The 19558-nt window shown below is 62.9% G+C and overlaps 2 protein-coding genes across 2 annotated transcripts in view; one reads left to right on the forward strand and one right to left on the reverse strand.

Moving 5' to 3' along the window:
* The window catches only part of MCM7 (minichromosome maintenance complex component 7), a 20450-nt gene extending 12528 nt beyond the window's left edge, over nt 1-7922 (reverse strand). The window contains exons 1-5 of the mRNA XM_054052743.1: nt 7747-7922; nt 7203-7282; nt 6275-6439; nt 5078-5202; nt 1818-1998 (exon numbers count right to left, since the gene is read on the reverse strand). Coding sequence (XP_053908718.1) covers nt 1818-1998; nt 5078-5202; nt 6275-6439; nt 7203-7282; nt 7747-7777 — 582 coding nt within the window. The 5' untranslated portion in view covers nt 7778-7922. The remainder of the gene's footprint in view (nt 1-1817; nt 1999-5077; nt 5203-6274; nt 6440-7202; nt 7283-7746) is intronic.
* AP4M1 (adaptor related protein complex 4 subunit mu 1) lies at nt 7831-19145 on the forward strand. The gene is given in 18 exon segments (XM_054052771.1): nt 7831-7961; nt 8564-8628; nt 8739-8833; nt 8914-9020; nt 9124-9220; nt 11451-11561; nt 11660-11737; nt 11831-11893; nt 12513-12579; nt 12896-12949; nt 14713-14815; nt 14914-15010; nt 15880-15928; nt 15999-16047; nt 16605-16639; nt 16642-16701; nt 18832-18947; nt 18950-19145. Coding segments are annotated over 17 exon segments (1308 nt in total). The 5' UTR covers nt 7831-7961; nt 8564-8570; the 3' UTR covers nt 19019-19145.
* Nucleotides 19146-19558: the final 413 nt, after the last annotated feature.

The following is a 19558-nucleotide window of genomic DNA, read 5'->3' on the forward strand; positions in this document are numbered from 1 at the left end:
CATTCCATACCCATTCCATACCCATCATGGAGCCAATCCATGCCCAGAGCCATTCCATGCCCATCTTGGAGCCATTCCATACCCATCATGGAGCCAATCCATGCCCATTCCATACCCATCTTGAATCCAATCCCTGCCCAGAACCATTCCATGCCCATCTTGGAGCCATTCCATGCCCATTCCATAGCCACCATGGAGCCAATCCATGCCCAGAGCCATTCCATGCCCATCTTGGAGCCATTCCATGCCCATTCCATAGCCACCATGGAGCCAATCCATGCCCAGAACCATTCCATGCCCATCTTGGAGCCATTCCATGCCCATTCCATACCCATCTTGAATCCAATCCCTGCCCAGAACCATTCCATGCCCATCTTGAAGCCATTCCATGCCCATTCCATAGCCACCATGGAGCCAATCCATGCCCAGAGCCATTCCATGCCCATCTTGAAGCCATTCCATGCCCATTCCATATCCATCTTGAAGCCAATCCATGCCCAGAGCCATTCCATGCCCATCTTGAAGCCATTCCATGCCCATTCCATATCCATCTTGAAGCCAATCCATGCCCAGAGCCATTCCATGCCCATCTTGAAGCCATTCCATGGCCACTCCATACCCATCTTGAAGCCAATCCATGACCAGAGCCATTCCATGGCCATCTTGGAGCCATTCCATGCCCAGAGCCATCCCATGCCTATTTTGGAGCCATTCCATGCCCATCTTGGAGCCATTCCATGCCCATCATGGAGCCAATCCATGCCCAGATCCATCCCATGCCTATTTTGGAGCCATTCCATGCCCAGAGCCATTCCATGCCCAGAGCCATCCCATGCCTATTTTGGAGCCATTCCATGCCCATCTTGGAGCCATTCCATGCCCATCTTGGAGCCATTCCATGCCCATCATGGAGCCAATCCATGCCCAGATCCATCCCATGCCTATTTTGGAGCCATTCCATGCCCATCTTGGAGCCTTTCCATGGCCATTCCATGCCCATCTTGAAGCCATTCCATGCCCATAACCATTCCATGCCCATCATGGAGCCTTTCCATGCCCATTCCATATGCATCATGGAGCCAATCCATGCCCATCATGAAGCCAATCCATACCCATTCCATAGCCATCATGGAGCCAATCCATGCCCAGAGCCATTCCATACCCATCTTGGAGCCATTCCATACCCATTCCATACCCATCTTGAAGCCAATCCATGCCCAGAACCATTCCATGCCCATCTTGGAGCCATTCCATGGCCATTCCATACCCATCTTGAAGCCAATCCATGACCAGAGCCATTCCATGCCCATCTTGGAGCCTTTCCATGCCCATTCCATACCCATCTTGAAGCCATTCCATACCCATCATGGAGCCAATCCATGCCCAGAACCATTCCATACCCATTCCATACCCATCATGGAGCCAATCCATACCCAGAGCCATTCCATACCCATTCCATACCCATCATGGAGCCAATCCATGCCCAGAACCATTCCATGGCCATCTTGGAGCCTTTCCATGCCCATTCCATAGCCATCATGAGCCAATCCATACCCAGAGCCATTCCATGCCCATCTTGGAGCCTTTCCATGCCCATTCCATAGCCATCATGGAGCCAATCCATGCCCAGAACCATTCCATGCCCATCTTGGAGCCTTTCCATGCCCATTCCATACCCATCATGGAGCAATTCCATCCGCACGGCCATTCTGTACCCACCCTGAGACCCTTCCAGGACCCTTCCATGCCCATCCTGGATCCAGCCCACACCCGTTCCGTAGATCCGTGCCCGTTCCGTGCCCGTTCCCGGCACTCACGGGCTGGTAGGTCTCGGCGCCGCATTGGTCGCAGCTGTAGGTGGCCACGACCATCATGGGCTTCACCTCAGAGACGCGGGTGACGATGCCGCGGACGGTGACGAGCTTCCCGATGCAGTCGGCACGGACCTCACGGATCAGCCGCGCCTTGGCCGTGGACGGCGGCTGGAAGTACAGCTCGCTGCCGGGAATGCCGGGAACGCGAGAGTCAGCGCCGGGAATTGCGGAGAAGGGAGCAGGAAAAGGGGGGGGGGATTGGGAATGGAAGAAGGAATGGGGAAAGGTGGGATTGGGGATGGAAGAAGGAATGGGGAAAGGTGGGATCGGGGAATGGGGCAGGAAAGGGGGGGATTGGGAATGGAATGTGGAAAAGGAAAGGCGGGATTGGGGATGGAAGAAGGAATGGGGAAAGGTGGGATCGGGGATGGAAGAAGGAATGGGGAAAGGTGGGATTGGGGATGGAAGAAGGAATGGGGAAAGGTGGGATCGGGGAATGGGGCAGGAAAGGGGGGGATTGGGAATGGAATGTGGAAAAGGAAAGGCGGGATTGGGGATGGAAGAAGGAATGGGGCAAGGTGGGATCGGGAAAGGGGGCAGGAAAGGGGGGGATTGGGGATGGGGAGGGATTAGGAATGGAATGTGGAAAGGTGGGATCGGGGAATGGGGCAGGAAAGGGGGGGATTGGGGATGGAGAAGGAATGGGGAAAGGTGGGATTGGGGATGGAAGAAGGAATGGGGAAAGGTGGGATCGGGGAAGGGGGCAGAAAAGGAGGGGATTGGGAATGGAATGTGGAAAAGGAAAGGCGGGATTGGGGATGGAAGAAGGAATGGGGAAAGGTGGGATCAGGGAAGGGGGCAGGAAAGGGGGGGATTGGGAATGGAAGAAGGAATGGGGAAAGGTGGGATTGGGGATGGAAAAAGGAATGGGGAAAGGTGGGATCAGGGAATGGGGCAGGAAAGGGGGGGATTGGGAATGGGGAAGGAAAAGGGGGGATTGAGAATGGAATGTGGAAAAGGAAAGGCGGGATTGGGGATGGAAGAAGGAATGGGGAAAGGTGGGATCGGGGAATGGGGCAGGAAAGGGGGGGATTGGGGATGGAAGAAGGAATGGGGAAAGGTGGGATCGGGGAATGGGGCAGGAAAAGGGGGGGATTGGGAATGGAATGTGGAAAAGGAAAGGCGGGATTGGGGATGGAAGAAGGAATGGGGAAAGGTGGGATCGGGGAAGGGGGGCCGGGGAAAGGAAGGCTGGGATTGGGGAAAGGGATGGGAATGGGATGGGAATGAACGGGATGGGAATGGAGTCAGAAGGGGTCGAGAGGAAGGAAAGGTGGGATTGTGGGAATACAGGATCGAGGAGGGAAAAGGGCAAGGAGAAAGAACGGAAAGGGGGGGAATCGGGAGGGAAAAAAAAGGAAATTGAGGGAGTTGGGAGGGAAAAGTGTGAGGAAAAGGTGGGAAAGCACGAGGGGAAAACCCAGGGAGAGCGCGGGGGGGAAGGGGCAAAAAGGGAAAAGCGAGGGAATTGCAGGGAAAATATGGGAAAGCAAGAGGGGAAGGAGGGAATCGTGAGGGGATCTGGAGGGAAAGAGAGGAAAGTGAAGGAATGGGAGGGAAAAAGCGCAAAAAGAAAAGGTGGGATAAGGGGAAAGTGTGGGGATAAAGGGGGAAGAGCGAAGGGAATGGCGGAAAAAAGGGAAACGTGAGGGGAATGGTGGGAAAAGCGTGAAAAAAGCAGGGAAAGGGCGAGGGAAAAGGCGGGAAAAGGGCGAGGGAAAAGGCGGGAAAAGGGCGAGGGAAAAGGCGGGAAAAGGGTGAGGGGAAGAGGCGGGAAAAGGGCGGGGGAAGAGGCGGGAAAAGGGCGAGGGAAAAGGCGGGAAAAGGGCGAGGGAAGAGGCGGGAAAAGGGTGAGGGGAAGAGGCGGGAAAAGGGCGGGGGAAGAGGCGGGAAAAGGGCGGGGGAAGAGGCGGGAAAAGGGCGGGGAAGAGGCGGGAAAAGGGCGGGGGAAGAGGCGGGAAAAGGGCGGGGGAAAAGGCGGGAAAAGGGCGGGGGAAGAGGCGGGAAAAGGGCGGGGGAAAAGGCGGGAAAAGGGCGGGGGAAAAGGCGGGAAAAGGGCGAGGGAGGAGGCGGGAAAAGGGCGGGGGAAGAGGCGGGAAAAGGGCGGGGGAAAAGGCGGGAAAAGGGCGAGGGAGGAGGCGGGAAAAGGGCGGGGGAAGAGGCGGGAAAAGGGCGGGGGAAAAGGCGGGAAAAGGGCGAGGGAAGAGGCGGGAAAAGGGCGGGGGAAGAGGCGGGAAAAGGGCGGGGGAAAAGGCGGGAAAAGGGTGGGGGGGAACAGAAAGTGGGAGAGTGGAGAGAGAATTGGAGGGAAATGGAAGGGAAAAAGAGAAAAGGAACGGGAAAGAAAAAAACACGAAATGGAGAAACGGGAGAGGGGGAAAGAGGGGGGAGAGGGGGGAAGGGGGGGGGAGGGGGGGGAGGGGGGGGAGAGGGGGGAGAGGGGGGGGAGGGGGGGGAGAAAGGGGGGGAGGGGAAAGGGGGGAGAGGGGGAAAGGGGGGAGAGGGGGAAAGGGGGGAGAGGGGGAAAGGGGGGAGAGGGGGAAAGGGGGGAGAGGGGGAAAGGGGGGAGAGGGGAAAGGGGGGAGAGGGGAAAGGGGGGAGAGGGGAAAGGGGGGAGAGGGGAAAGGGGGAGAGGGGAAAGGGGGAGAGGGGAAAAGGGGACGAGGGAAATGGGAAAAAGGAAAAGGGGAAGAGGGGAAAGGGGGGAGAGGGGAAAGGGGGGGAGAGGGGAAAGGGGGGAGAGGGGAGAAGGAGGAGGGGAGAAGGAGGAGGGGAGAAGGAGGAGGGGAGAAGGAGGAGGGGAGAAGGAGGAGGGGAGAAGGAGGAGGGGAGAAGGAGGAGGGGAGAAGGAGGAGAGGAGAGGAGAAAGAGGAGAGGAGAAAGAGGAGAGGAGAAAGAGGAGAGGAGAAAGAGGAGAGGAGAAAGAGGAGAGGAGAAAGAGGAGAGGAGAAAGAGGAGAGGAGAAAGAGGAGAGGAGAAAGAGGAGAGGAGAAAGAGGAGAGGAGAAAGAGGAGAGGAGAAAGAGGAGAGGAGAAAGAGGAGAGGGTGGGACGATGCAGGAAAGCAGGAGAAAGGGAGCGGAAAGCAGAGGGAATTGGGGCCACAAAGCTCAGATCAAGGTCAGGAGAGCGGGAAATGGGGTGATGTGAAAGCTGGGATTGGGATTGGGGGTGTGGGAAAGGGGTGACGGAGCCCCCACTGACAATCGCCGCAGCAGCTCAGGTGGGTACTGGTTCTGGGGTTCGCGCAGTCGCCCCTCCTCGCGGCCGCGCTGCTCCAGCAGCAGCCGGTGCTCGATGTACACGTCCAGCGCATCCCTGTGGGAGACCTGCGGATACGGCCTGGGGGTCAGGGGGTGCTGGGAACCCCCCCAGTCCTTCCCCCCACCTTTTAAACCTCCCCCATCCCCTCTTCTCCCAGCCCTGAGAGCCCCTCCAACACCTCCTCTCGTGACACCGGGAGCCCCAAATCCTTTCCAACCCTCCGCAAACGCCCCTTTCCTGGTACTGGGGACCCCCGATCTCCTCATTCCTGGAATTGGGAGCCCCAAATCTCCCCTGAACTCCCCCCTCTGCACCCCCATTCTCAGCACAGGGTGCCCCAAATCCTCCCCAATTCCCCAACTCCTGTCAAGAGGAGCCCCAAATCCTCCCCAATCCTCCTATTCCCGATCCTGGGAGCCCCCAAACCTCCCCAATCGCCCCATTCCCGATGTCAGGAGCCCCCAGATCTCCCCGTTCTCAATGCCGGGAGCCCCCAAACCTCCCCGATCCCCCCATTCCCGATGCCGGGAGCCTCCAAACCTCCCCAATCTCCCCTGTTCCCAACGCCGGGAGCCCCTAAACCTCCCCAATTGCCCCATTCCCGATGCCGTGAGCCCCTAAATCTCCCCATTCCCGATGCTGGGAGCCCCCAAACCTCCCCAATCCCCCCATTCCCGATGCCGGGAGCCCCTAAATCCCCCCTTCCCCGATGCTGGGAGCCCCTAAATCCCCCCATTCCCAATGCTGGGAGACCCCAAACCTCCCCAATCGCCCCATTCCCGATGCCGGGAGCCCCTAAATCCCCCCATTCCCGATGCTGGGAGCCCCCAAACCTCCCCAATCGCCCCATTCCTGATGCCGGGAGCCCCTAAATCCCCCCTTTCCCAATGCTGGGAGACCCCAAACCTCCCCAATCCCCCCATTCCCAATGCTGGGAGCCCCCAAACCTCCGCAATCCCCCCATTCCCAACGCTGGGAGCCCCCAAACCTCCCCAATCCCCCCATTCCCAACACTGGGAGCCCCCAAACCTCCCCAATCCCCCCATTCCCAATGCTGGGAGCCCCCAAACCTCCCCAATCCCCCCATTCCCGATGCCGGGAGCCCCCAAATCCCCCCTTTCCCGTTGGGGACCTCACCTCGCGCTCGGTGTGCAGGGGTAGGAGCTCGTGGACGGCGTCGGCGAAGACGCGGGCGTAGCGGGCGGTGTTCTCGCAGGCGGCTTCGGCGAGCGCCGGATCCAGCTCCGAGACGTCGTCCAACGCCACAAAGAGCGCGCGGCACTCCCGGTGCGCCAACGCCGTCTGCGGAGGGGGGTAAACCGTGAGGGGACCCCAAAATGCAGTGGGCGGGGCTATGGGGAACCCAAAATGGGGTGGGGGGACCCCAAAGTGGGGTGACAGAGGGCAAGGGGACCCCAAAATGGGGTGAAGGGACCCCAAAATGGGGTAAAGGGGACCACAAAATGGGGTGAGAGAGGGCAGGGGGACCACAAAATGGGGTGGGAGGACCCCAAAATGGGGCAGGGGGTATGGGGAACCCAAAATGGGGTAGGGGGGACCCCAAAGTGGGGTGAGAGAGGGCAGGGGGATCCCAAAATGGGGTGAGGGGACCCCAAAATAGGGCGAGAGAGGGCAGGGGGACCCCAAAATGGGGCGGGAGAGGGTATGGGGAACCCAAAATGGGGTGAGGGGACCCCCAAGTGAGGCGAGAGAGGGCAGGGGGACCCCAAAATGGGGTGAGGAGACCCCAAAATGGGGTGAAGGGGGACCCAGAATAGTGAAGAGGCCCTGAAAAAGGGCAGGAGGGATCTCAAAATGGGGTGGGAAGAGGCATAGGGACCCCAAAATGAGGCAGAGAGACATTAGGACAGAGTAAGAAAAGTTGTGGAGACCCCAGAATGGGGCAGGTGGACCCCAAAATGGGTCAAGAGGGGGCATAGAAACCCCAAATAGAGGTCAGGGGACCCCAAAATGGGGTGAGAGTGGGGAAGTGGGACCCCAGAACAGAGAGGGGATCCCAAAGTGGGGGGAAGAGACCCCGGACCGGAGCGGGGGGACCCCTCACCAGCTGCTCCCGGTACGGGAATTCCTTGGTGCCATCGGCGCCGTCCCGGTAGAAATCCTGGAAGAACCGCTTGGCTTTCTCTGGGGAGGGGGGGAAACCGGGAACGGGGGTGAGATCGGGAATGGGAGGAGGGGGGGGGAGACCGGGAACGGGAGGAAAGGTGGGGGGGGGGACCGGGAGGAAAGAGGGGGGGAAACCGGGAACGGAAGGAAAAGGGGGGGGGGGAGACCGGGAACGGGAGGAAAGGTGGGGGGGGACCGGGAGGAAAGGGGGGGGGCCGGGAACGGGAGGAAAGGGGGGGGGGGGGGGACCGGGAGGAAAGGGGGGACCGGGAGGAAAGGGGGGACTGGGAGGAAAGGGGGAGGGGACCGGGAACGGGAAGAAATGGGAGGGGAGGAAACCGGGAACGGAAGGAAAAGGCGGGGGAGGAACCGGGAACGGGGGAACCGGCAACAGGAAGGACTGAGACCGGTAACGGGGAAAGAGGGGAGAAGCGGGAACGGGGAACGGGACCGGTACGAGCGCCCCATCCCGACCCCCTCACCCTTCTCCTCGCCGTAGTCCCGCGGCGCCATGCTGTGCGCGCGCGCGCGCCCCGGTACCGGCTCGGTTCCCGCCAAACGCCAAAGTGGCGCCAAAACCGGCGCCACGTGACCGCCGCCGGGCCACGCCCACCCCACGCCCCCAATGGGCGGGGGAGCGGCTTCACGTGACCCGGCGCCACGCCCCGCTTTGTCACGTGACCCGGCGGAGCGCAGGGTTTGCTCTTAAAGGGGCCGCGGGGGGGGGATTTGGGGGGGACGGGGGTATTTGGGGGGGGGGCTGAAAGGGGGGGGTCCTGGAGGGATTGAGGACTACAGAGTTTGGGGGTCTGGGGGGGGCTTCAGGGTGATTTAGGGGGTCGGGGGGGTTGAGGGGTAATCTTGGGGTACAGGGGAGTCAGGGGGGGCTCAGTGATTTGGGGGGGCTCAGGGTAATTGGGAGGGGCTCCGACTGGTTTGGGGGGGGCTCACAGTGATTTGGGGGGGCTCGGGGGTCACAGGGTGGTTTGGGGGCAGAGGAGGTTGGGGGGGGGGGCGCTCAGGGTAATTTGGGGGGATTCGGAGTGATTGAGGGGGCTCGGGGTGCTTGGGAGGGGCTAAGGTTATTTTGGGGGGGCTCAGAGGGATTTGGGGGGGCTCAGTGATTGTGGGGGACACAGGATTATTTGGAGGCTCAGGGCGATTGGGGGGCTCAGGGTTGGGAGGGGGACACAGGGTGATTTGGGGGGGCACAGGGGGACTCGGGGGGACTCGGGGGGGCACAGGGTGATTTGGGGGGGCTCAAGCTCCCCCCCAACGCCCCCCCTTTTCCCCTCCCAGCCCTGCGATGCTGTCCCAGATCTTCATCCTTTCCTCCAAGGGCGACTGCCTTATCCACAAGGACTGTATCCTCCACACACCCCTCCTTCAATCCTGGGGTCCCCCCCCCCCACATTTGAGGGGGCTCCCCACCACCCCCTATCTCCCTCCCCCTTTTCCTTAACCCCCCCCAAAGTCCTCGGGGAGCCCTTTGGAACCAGCACCGACCTCGCCGACACCTTCTACCGCCGCATCACGGCGCTGCCGGGGGATCAGCCCCCCGTCTTCTTGGTGAGGGGCTTTTTGGGGTACGGGGTGGGGGTGGGGTTAGTCTGAGAACTGGGGGGACCCCATGTCTGTGTCCCCCCCAGGCACACGAGGGGCAGCACTTTGTCCACGTGCGGCACGCGGGGCTCTTCTTCGTGGCCACCACCACGGCGGATGCGTCGCCCTTCACGGTGGTGGAGTTCCTCAATAGGTTTGGAAGGGGTTTTTTTTTTTGGGGGGGGGGACACCCCACACACACACACAGGGATATTGGGGTGCCGGGGACCCCCCTCCCCACCCTGTTGTCCTTCCAGGCTGGTGGCGCTGCTGCGGGATTTCTGCGGGATCCTGAGCGAGAAGAACCTCGCGCTCAACTTGGCGCTGGTCTACGAGCTGCTGGAGGAGATGGTGGTGGGGACACGGGGGACACGGGGGGGTGATGGGGGGCACTGGGGACATGGGGGGTATGAGGGGTGATGGGGACGTGGGGGGCATTGGGGACGTGGGGGGTATGAGGGGTGATGGGGACGTGGGGGGCACTGAGGACATGGCGGGTATGGGGGTGATGGGGACTTGGGGGGCATTGGGGACATGGGGGGTGATGGGGACATGGGGGGTATGAGGGGTGATGGGGACATTGGGGACATGGGGGACATGGGGGGTATGAGGGGTGATGGGGACGTGGGGGGCACTGAGGACATGGGGGGCATTGGGGACATGGGGGGCATTGGGGACAATGGGGGGTATGAGGGGTGATGGGGACGTGGGGGGCACTGAGGACATGGGGAGTATGGGGGTGATGGGGATGTTGGGGGCACTGGGGGCATTGGGGACATGGGGGGCATTGGGGACATGGGGGGGTATGAGGGGTGATGGGGACATTGGGGACGTGGGGGTTGTGGGGGGTATGAGGGGTGATGGGGACGTGGGGGGCACTGAGGACATGGGGGGCACTGAGGACATGGGGAGTATGGGGGTGATGGGGATGTTGGGGGCACTAGGGGCATGGAGGGGTATGAGGGGTGATGGGGACGTGGGGGGTGATGGGGACATGGAGGCCATTGGGGCCATTGGGGACGTGGGGGTTGTGGGAGGTATGAGGGGTGATGGGGACATGGGGGGCACTGGGGGTGTGGGGGGGTATGAGGGGTGATGGGGACGTGGGGGCACTGGGGGTGTGGGGGGACATGGGGGTGATGGGGACATAGGGGGCACTGGGGGTGTGGGGGGGTATGAGGGGTGATGGGGACGTGGGGGCACTGAGGACATGGGGGGCATTGGGGACATGGGGGGTGTGGGGGTGATGGGGACATGGGGGGCATTGGGGACATGGGGGGTGTGGGGGTGATGGGGACATGGGGGGCATTGGGGACATGAGGGGTGATGGGGACGTGGGGGGCACTGGGGACATGGGGGGTATGGGGGTGATGGGGACGTGGGGGGCACTGGGGACATGGGGGGTATGGGGGTGATGGGGACGTGGGGGGGCACTGAGGACATGGGGGGCATCGGGGACATGGGGGGTGTGGGGGTGATGGGGACGTGGGGGGTGATGGGGACATGGGGGGCACTGAGGACATGGGGGGGTATGAGGGGTGATGGGGACGTGGGGGGTGATGGGGACGTGGGGGGGTATGGGGGTGATGGGGACGTGGGGGGCACTGGGGACATGGGGGGTGTGGGGGATGATAGGGACGTGGAGGTTGTGGGGGGTATGAGGGGTGATGGGGATGTGGGGGGCACTGAGGACATGGGCATTGGGGACATGGGGGGTGATGGGGACGTGGGGGGCACTGGGGACATGGGGGCTGTGGGGGTGATGGGGATGTGGGGGGCGTGGGGGGTGATGGGTCATGGGGGGCGATGGGGACATGGGGGATGTGGGGGTGATGGGGACGTGGAAGGCACTGGGGGTGTGGGGGGGGTATGAGGGGGTGATGGGGAACTGGGGGGCACTGGGGACATGGGGGGTGATGGGGACATGGTGGGCACAGGGGGACATGGGGGGTGACAGGGATGTGGGGGACATTGGGGGTGACGGGGACATGGGGGGTGATGGGGACATGGGGGGCACAGGGGGATGTGAGGGGGGACATTGGGGGTGATGGGGACATGAGGGGGGACGTGGGAGATATAGGGGTGATGGGGACATTGGGGGTGATGGGGACATGAGGGGGGACGTGGGAGATATAGGGGTGATGGGGACATGGGGGGTGATGGGGACATGGGGGGTGATGGGGACATTGGGGGTGACAGGGATGTGGGGGACATGGGGGTGATGAGGACAAGGGGGGTACGGGGGGACGTGAGGGGTGACAGGGACGTGGAGGATGCAGGGGGACATAAGGGGGGACAGGGACATTGGGGACATGGGGGCACGGGGGGACATGAGGGGTGACAAGGACATGGGGGGGTGACAGGACGTGGGGGGGCAGGGGGACATTGGGGTGATGGGGACAAGGGGGGTACGGGAGGACATAGGGGGTGACATAGGAGTGATGGGGACATGGGGGTGATGGGGACATGGGGGGTGACAGGGACATGGGGGACATTGGGGGCACAGAGGGACTTGGGGGTGACATGGGGGGGTCTCGGGGACACGGTGTGGGGGTGACAGGGGTGCCCCCCCCCCCAATAAAAGGACCACGGCCACATCCAGACGACGGCGCCGGAGGTGCTGCGGGCGCTGGTGCAGACGGAGCCCATCACCCCCAAACCCTTCAGCCTCCTCGATTTGGGCTCCATCGGGCTGGTGAGGGGGGGGGGGGGGGGGACACCCCAAAACCCTGACACCTCCCCGCACCCCCCAAATGCCCCCCCCCGCACCCCCTCTTACGCTGTCCCCCCCAGTTTGGAGCAGAGACGCAGCAGAGCCGCGTGGCCCCCAGCGCCGCCGCCCGCCCCGTCCTCCCCCCTCGGGGGGACCAGGTAGGGCCCCCCATTTTTTTGGGGCGCCCCCCCCTCCTATTTTTTAGGACCCCCCCCCATTTCCCAGGATTTCCCCCCATTTTTTGGCCGCAGAGCAGCAGGAATGAGATCTTTGTGGATGTGGTGGAGAAGCTGACGGTCGTCATCGCCGCCAACGTGAGCCGAGAACCCCAAAATCTGACACCCCCCCAACCCCAGGAAACCCCCAAAAATTTGACCTCCTCAACCCCAGGAACCCAAAATCCCACACACCAATCCAGGAACCCCCCAAATCCCATACCCCCCCCAACCTTGGGAACCCCCAAATCCCACACCCCAACCTCAGGACCCCCAAAATCTGATCCCCTCCTACCTCAGGAACCCCAAAATCTGACCCCCTCCAACCTCGGGAACCCCAAAAATCCCACTTCCCCCAACCTTGGGAACCCCCAAATCCCACACCCCAATCTCAGGACCCCCAAAATCTGACCCCCTCCTACCTCAGGAACCCCAAAATCTGACCCCCCCCAAACTCGGGAACCCCAAAATCCCACCTCCCCCAACCTTGGGAACCCCCAAATCCCACACCCCAATCTCAGGACCCCCAAAATCTGACCCCTTCCTACCTCGGGAACCCCAAAATCTGAACCCCCCAACCTTGGGAACCCCAAAATCCCACCTCCCCCAACCCCAGGACCCCCCCCAAATCCCATCTCTCTCAGCCCTGGGACCCCTGAAATTCCCCCCCCCACCCTCGAGACCCCCCCAAATCCCCCCTTGCACCCCCTTTTTCCAGGGGACCCCCATGAAGGTGGACGTGCAGGGCGAGATCCGGCTCAAGAACTTCTTGCCCAGCGCTCCGGGTACGCGGGTTTGGGGGTACGGGGGGGTTATTTTGGGGTACAGGGGGCAAATTTGAGGTACAGGAGCAAATTTGGGGTACGGGGGGGATTGGGGTAGGGGGGATTTGGGGGTATAGGGTCAAATTTGGGGGTACAAAGAGGGGATTTGGGGTATGGGGGGCAACGTTGGGGTATGGGGGGGATTTTAGGGTAGGGGTGGATTTTGGGGTTCAAGGGGCAGATTTGGGGTTCGGGAGCAGCTTTGGGGTGTGGGGGAGTTTTTGGGGTGCAGGGGGGGAGTTTTGGGGTGCGCCAGTGGTGACCCCGTGTCCCCCAGAGCTGCGGTTGGGGCTGACAGAGGAGCTGTGTGTGGGGAGATCCGAGCTGAGGGGTGAGCCCCCCCCCGCCCCCCAACTCCCCAAAAGCCCCCCAAAATCCCCACCACCCCTTATTGCCCCCCTTTTTGCCCTCCTTACCCCCTCCCCAACCCCCCTCAGCCCCCCTTTTTCTCCTCTGTACCCCTTTTCTGCCCCCAATCCCATTTTGCCCCCCCCAGCCCCCCTTTTTCTTCTCTGTACCCCCTTTTCTGCCCCCAATCCCATTTTGCCCCCCCTCAGCCCCCCTTTTTCTTCTCTGTACCCCCTTTTTTGCCCCAAATCCCCTTTTTACCCTCCTCAGCCCCCTTTTTCTCCTCTGTACCCCCTTTTTTGCCCCCAATCCCTTTTTGCCCCCCTTTTTCCCCATTTAATCCCCTCTCCACCCCTCAAACCCCCTTTTTTGCCCCCCAATCCCCTTTTTGCCCCCCCTTTTTCCCCTCCGTACCCCCCTCTCCACCCCCCCAAACCCCCTTTTTTGCCCCCCAATGCCCTTTTTGCCCCCCCTTTTTCCCCCTCTTAATCCCCTTTCCACCCCAAACCCCCTTTTTTGCCCCCCAATGCCCGTTTTGCCCCCCTTTTTTCCCCCTCCGTTACCCCCCCTCCCACCCCCCAAACCCCCCTTTTTTTTGCCCCCCCAATCCCCTTTTTGCCCCCCTTTTTCTCCTCCTTACCCCCCTTCTTTCACCCCCCCCAAACCCCCCTTTTTTTGCCCCCCAATCCCCTTTTTGCCCCCCTTTTTCCCCTCCTTTACCCCCTCTCCACCCCACAAACCCCCTTTGTTTGCCCCCAATCCCCTGTTTGCCCCCCCCTAAACTCCCTTCTTGCCCCCCTTTTTCCCCGCTCCTTACCCCCGTGTCCACCCCCCAAACTCCCTTTTTGCCCCCCAATGCCCTTTTTGCCCCCCTTTTCCCCCTCCGTACCCCCTCTCCAACCCCCCAAAACACCCTTTTTTGACCCCCCATTCCCCTTTTTGCCCCCCTTTTTCCCCTCCGTACCCCCTCTCCACTCCCCAAACCCCCTTTTTTGCCCCCAATCCCCTTTTTGCCCCCCCAAACTCCCTTCTTGCCCTTTTCCCCTCCTTACCCCCTTTCCACCCCCCAAACCCCCTTTTTTTGCCCCCCCAATCCCCTTCTTGCCCCCCTTTTTCCCCTCCTTACCCCCCTCTCCACCCCCCAAACCCCCTTTTTTTGCCCCCCCAATCCCCTTCTTGCCCCCCTTTTTCCCCTCCTTACCCCCCTTTCCACCCCCCAAACCCCCTTTTTTGCCCCCCCAATCCCCTTTTTGCCCCCCCTTTTTCCCCTCCGTACCCCCTCTCCACCCCCCAAACCCCCTTTTTTGCCCCCCAATCCCCTTTTGCCCCCCCCCTAAATTCCCTTCTTGCCCCCCTTTTTCCCCTCCTTACCCCCTTTCCACCCCCCAAACCCCCTTTTTTGCGCCCCCAATCCCCCTTTTTGCCCCCCCTTTTCCCCATTTAATCCCTCTCCACCTCCCCAAACCCCCTTTTTTGCCCCCCAATGCCCTTCTTGCCCCCCCTTTTTCCCGCCTTAACCCCTCTCTCCACCCCCCAAACCCCCTTTTTTGTGACCCTTTTTCGCCCTCTAATCCCCTCTCCACCCCCAAACCCCCCTTTTTTTGCCCCCCCAATCCCCCTTTTGCCCCCCTTTTTCCCCCTCCGTACCCCCTCTCCACCCCCCAAACCCCCTTTTTTGCCCCCCAATGCCCTTTTTGGCCCCCCTTTTTCCCCGTCCGTACCCCCTCTTTTTTGCCCCCCCCCCAGGCTACGGTCCCCCCGTGCGGGTGGACGAGTGTTGGTTCCACAGTTCGGTGCAGCTCGATGAGTTCGAGAGCGCGCGGGTGCTGCGCGTCACCCCCCCCCCAGGGCGAGGTGAGGGGCACTGGGAGCACTGGGAGCACTGGGAGCACTGGGAGGGGGCACTGGGAGCCCCCCCGACCCCCACGTGTGTGTGTCCCCCCCCCCCCAGATGACCCTCATGCTTACACACTGGCGGATGAACATTCCCACCCCTCTGCCCTTCCGCCTCTTCCCCACTGTGGAATTGGACCCCACGGGGAGGTGAGACCCCAGACCCAAAATGACCCCCAAATGAGCACCCGGACCCCCAAAATGGCCCCGGGGACCCCCAAAATGGCCCCCAGGCATCCCCAAAGGGACCCCCTGGACTCCCAAAATGACCCCCAGGACCCCCAAAGGAGTCCCTGGGACCCCAAGATGACCCCCAGGACCACCAAAGGATCCCCCTGGACCCCCAAAATGACCTCCAGGCACCCCTCAAAGGGAGCCCTGAACCCCCACAATGGCCCCCAGGGACCCCCAAAAGAGCCCCCAGACCCAAAATGACCCCCGGGACTCCCCAATGACCCCCAGGCATCCCCAAAGGAGCCTCTGGACCCCCAAAATGACCACTATGACCCCCAAATGACCCCCCCGGGACCCCCAAAGGAACCCCAGACCCCCCCAAAGGAGTCCCCAGACCCCCAAAATGACCCCCGGGACCCCCAAAAGGCGCCCCCGGACCCCCAAAATGATCCCCAGGAACCCCCAAAGGAGCCCCAGGACCCCCCAAAATGACCCCCAGGCACCCTCAAGGGAGACCCCAGACTCAAAATTAAACCCTGGGACACCCCAGACACCCAAATGACCCCAAGGGACCCCTCAAAGGAGCCCCAGGACCCCCAAAATGACCCCCCAGGCACCCCTCAAGGGAGACCCCAGACTCAAATAACCCCTGGGACACCGCAGACGCCCAAAATGACCCCAAGGGACCCCTCAAAGGAGCCCCCAGACTCAAAATGACCCCCAGGACACCCAGACCCCCAAATGACCCCCAAAAAAGAGCTGCCAGACCCCAACGAGCCCACAAAGGAGCCCTCGCACCCCTCTGAGCCCCCCAGACCCCCCCAATTCTGCCTCTCTTCTGCAGGCTCAAAGTTATTCCTGAAGCTCCGCTGCGATTTGCCCCCCATAGTGGTGGGTGTTTGCGGGGGGCTCGGGGGGGCTTGGGCCGAGCCTGGACCTGACCTCCCCCCCTCCCCAAATTCCAGCAAGCGTCAACGTCAGCCTGGAGCTGCCGCTGCCCAAGGGGATCACCAGGTGGGGCTGGGGGCTACTTTGGGGGTCCCGGGGTCATTTTGGGGGGTCTGGGGGGTCGCCGGGGTTCATTTTGGGGGGTCTGGGGGCTCCTTTGGGGGTCCCAGGGTCATTTTTTTGGGGGGTCTGGGGGCTCCTTTGGGGGTCCCGGGGTCATTTTGGGGGGTCTGAGGCTCCTTTGGGGTCCCGGGGATAATTTTGGGGGTCTGGGGGCATCTTTGGGGGTGCCGGGGGTCATTTTGGGGGGTCTGGGAGCTCCTTTGGGGGTCCCGGGGGTCATTTTGGGGGGTCTGGGGGCTCCTTTGGGGGTCCCGGGGTAATTTGGGGGGTCTGGGGCTCCTTTGGGGGTCCCGGGGGTCATTTTGGGGGTCTGGGGGCTCCTTTGGGGGTCCCGGATGTCATTTTGGGGGGTCTGGGGCTCCTTTGGGGGTCCTGGGGGTCATTTTGGGGGGTCTGAGGGCTCCTTTGGGGTTCCTGGGGGTCATTTTGGGGGTCTGGGGGCTCCTTTGGGGGTCCCGGGGGTCCCATGGTGGGTCTGGGGTGTCCCGGGGGTCCCCCAGGCTGTCCCCGGAGTTGGGGGCCCCCGAGCAGGCGTGCTGCTGCTCCCCGAGTCGCGGCGGCTGCGCTGGGAGATTCCGCGCTGCCAGGGGGCGCTCAGCTCAGCGCCCGCTTCCAGGTGAGGGGGAGGGCCCCACACCCCCTATATGGCCCCCAGACCCCCTATATGGCCCCCGGACCCCCTATATGGCCCCCGCCCCCTCTATTTAGCCCCTGCCCCCCATTTGACCCCCTCCCATCCCCCCCTATATGGCCCCCACCCCCCATACGGCCCATGGCCCCCCTCTATTTGGCTCCTGCACCCCCATATGGCCCCGTTCCCCCCAATATGCCCCTCAGCCCCCCAATACGTCCCTCAGCCCCCCTATATGTCCCTCAGCCCCCCAATACATCCCTCGGCCCCCCATACACCCCTCAGCCCCCCTATATGGCCCTCGGCCCCCCCAATATGTCCCTCAGCCCCCCGATACATCCCTCAGCCCCCCCAATATGTCCCTCAGCCCCCCAATATGTCCCTCAGCCCCCCAATACATCCCTCAGCCCCCCAATACATCCTCAGCCCCCCAGTACACCCCTCAGCCCCCTGATACAGCCCTCAGCCCCCAATACTGCCCTCAGCCCCCCAATACGCCCCTCAGCCCCCCAATATAGCCCTCAGCCCCTGATACATCCCTCAGCCCCCATATGTCCCTCATCCCCCCGTATACATCCCTCAGCCCCCTGATACACCCCTCGGCCCCCCGCTCCAGCCCTGACCCCCCCAATACACCCCTCGGCCCCCAATACAGCCCTCGGCCCCCCGATATGGCCCTGAGCCCCCCGATACGCCCCTCAGCCCCCCAATACGTCCCTCAGCCCCCCGCTCTGGCCCTGACCCCCTGCTGCGGCCCGACCCCCCAATACGGCCCTGACGCCCAATACGGCCCTGACCCCCTGATACGGCCCTCGGCCCCCCAATACGGCCTGACCCCCCAGTACACCCCTTGGCCCCCCGATACAACCCCTCAGCCCCCCGCTACGCCCTGACCCCCCGATATGGCCCTCGGCCCTCCCAATACAGCCCCGCCCCCCGATATGGCCTTGAGCCCCCCGATACGGCCCTCGGCCCCCCGATATGCCCCTCAGCCCCCCAATACACCCCTCAGCCCCCCAATATGCCCCTCAGCCCCCTGATACATCCCTCGGCCCCCCCCTATATGGCCCTCAGCCCCCCCATACAGCCCTCAGCCCCCCATATGTCCCTCAGCCCCCCAATACACCCCTCAGCCCCCCCAATACATCCCTCAGCCCCTCCAATACACCCCTCAGCCCCCCCAATACGCTCCTCAGCCCACCCATAGGTCCCTCAGCCCCCCAATACACCCCTCAGCCCCCCCGATATGTCTCCTCAGCGCCCCGATACGCTGCCCTGACCCCCCAATCCGGCCCTCGGCCCCCGCTCCTGGCCCTGACCCCCCGGTGCGGCCCTGAGCCCCCCGATACCACCCCTCGGCCCCCCAATACACCCCTCAGCCCCCCAATATGCCCCTCAGCCCCCTGATACATCCCTCGGCCCCCCCTATATGGCCCTCAGCCCCCCCCAATACAGCCCTTCACGCCCCCATATGTCCCTCAGCCCCCCCAATACACCCCTCAGCCCCCCCAATACGGCCCTCAGCCCCTCCCAATACACCCCTCAGCCCCCCAATACGCCTCTCAGCCCCCCCAATATAGCCCTGAGCCCCTGATACATCCCTCAGCCCCCCCAATATGTCCCTCAGCCCCCCGATACGTCCCTCAGCCCCCTGATACATCCCTCAGCCCCCCGATACGGCCCTGACCCCCCCAATACACCCCTCGGCCCACTGATATGGCCCTGAGCCCCCCGATACGCCCCTCAGCCCCCCCAATACATCCCTCAGCCCCCTGCTCTGGCCCTGACCCCCCTGCTTGCAGCCCTGACCCCCCCATACGGCCCTGAGCCCCCCAATACACCCCTCAGCCCCCCCGATACGCCCCTGACCCCCCCCAATACGGCCTGAAGCCCCCCAATACACCCCTCGGCCCCCCCGATACGGCCCTGACCCCCCGATACACCCCTCGGCCCCCCTGATACGGCCCTCAGCCCCCCCCAATACACCCCTCGGCCCCCCCGATACGGCCCTCAGCCCCCCCAATACGGCCCTGAGCCCCCCCAATACGGCCCTCGGCCCCCCGCTCCGGCCCTGACCCCCCTCTCCGGCCCTGCAGGCGCGCGTCCCGGCGGCGGCGCGGCGGCGCTGCTGGAGGTGGGCGCGGCCGCCATGGCGTTCGAGCTGCCCGAGCGCACCTGCTCGGGACTCGGGGTGCGCTTCCTGCGCGTCAGCGGGGCCCCCCAAAACCCCCGGCCTGGCTGCGCGCCCTCACCCACGCCGACTCCTACGTCCTGCGCCTCTGAGACCGCGCCCCAAAACCACGGGCACCCCGAAAACCGAGACACAAAGGGATGGACATCCCGAAAACCACGGGCACCCCGAAACCAACGGAGACAACGGGATGGGCACCCCGAAACCACGGGCACCCCAAAAACGGAGACACAAAGGGATGGGCACCCCGAAACCACGGGCACCCCGAAACCAACGGAGACACCGGGATGGGCACCCCGAAAACCACGGGCACCCCAAAACCACGGGCACCCCGAAAACGGAGACACAGGATGGGCACCCCGAAACCACGGGCACCCCAAAACCAACGGAGACAACAGGATGGGCACCCCGAAAATGGGGACCTCGGGATGGGCACCCCGAAAACAAGAGACACAAAGGGATGGACACCCCGAAACCAAGGGCACCCCGAAACCAACGGAGACACAGGGATGGACACCCCCAAACCACAGGCACCCCGAAAACAACGGAGACACCGGACGGGCACCCCGAAACGGAGACACAAAGGGATGGACACTCCAAAACCACGGGCACCCCAAGAACCAACGGAGACA

This window comes from Cuculus canorus, chromosome 36 (assembly GCF_017976375.1).
Source record: "Cuculus canorus isolate bCucCan1 chromosome 36, bCucCan1.pri, whole genome shotgun sequence".
NCBI classification, from domain to species: domain Eukaryota; kingdom Metazoa; phylum Chordata; class Aves; order Cuculiformes; family Cuculidae; genus Cuculus; species Cuculus canorus.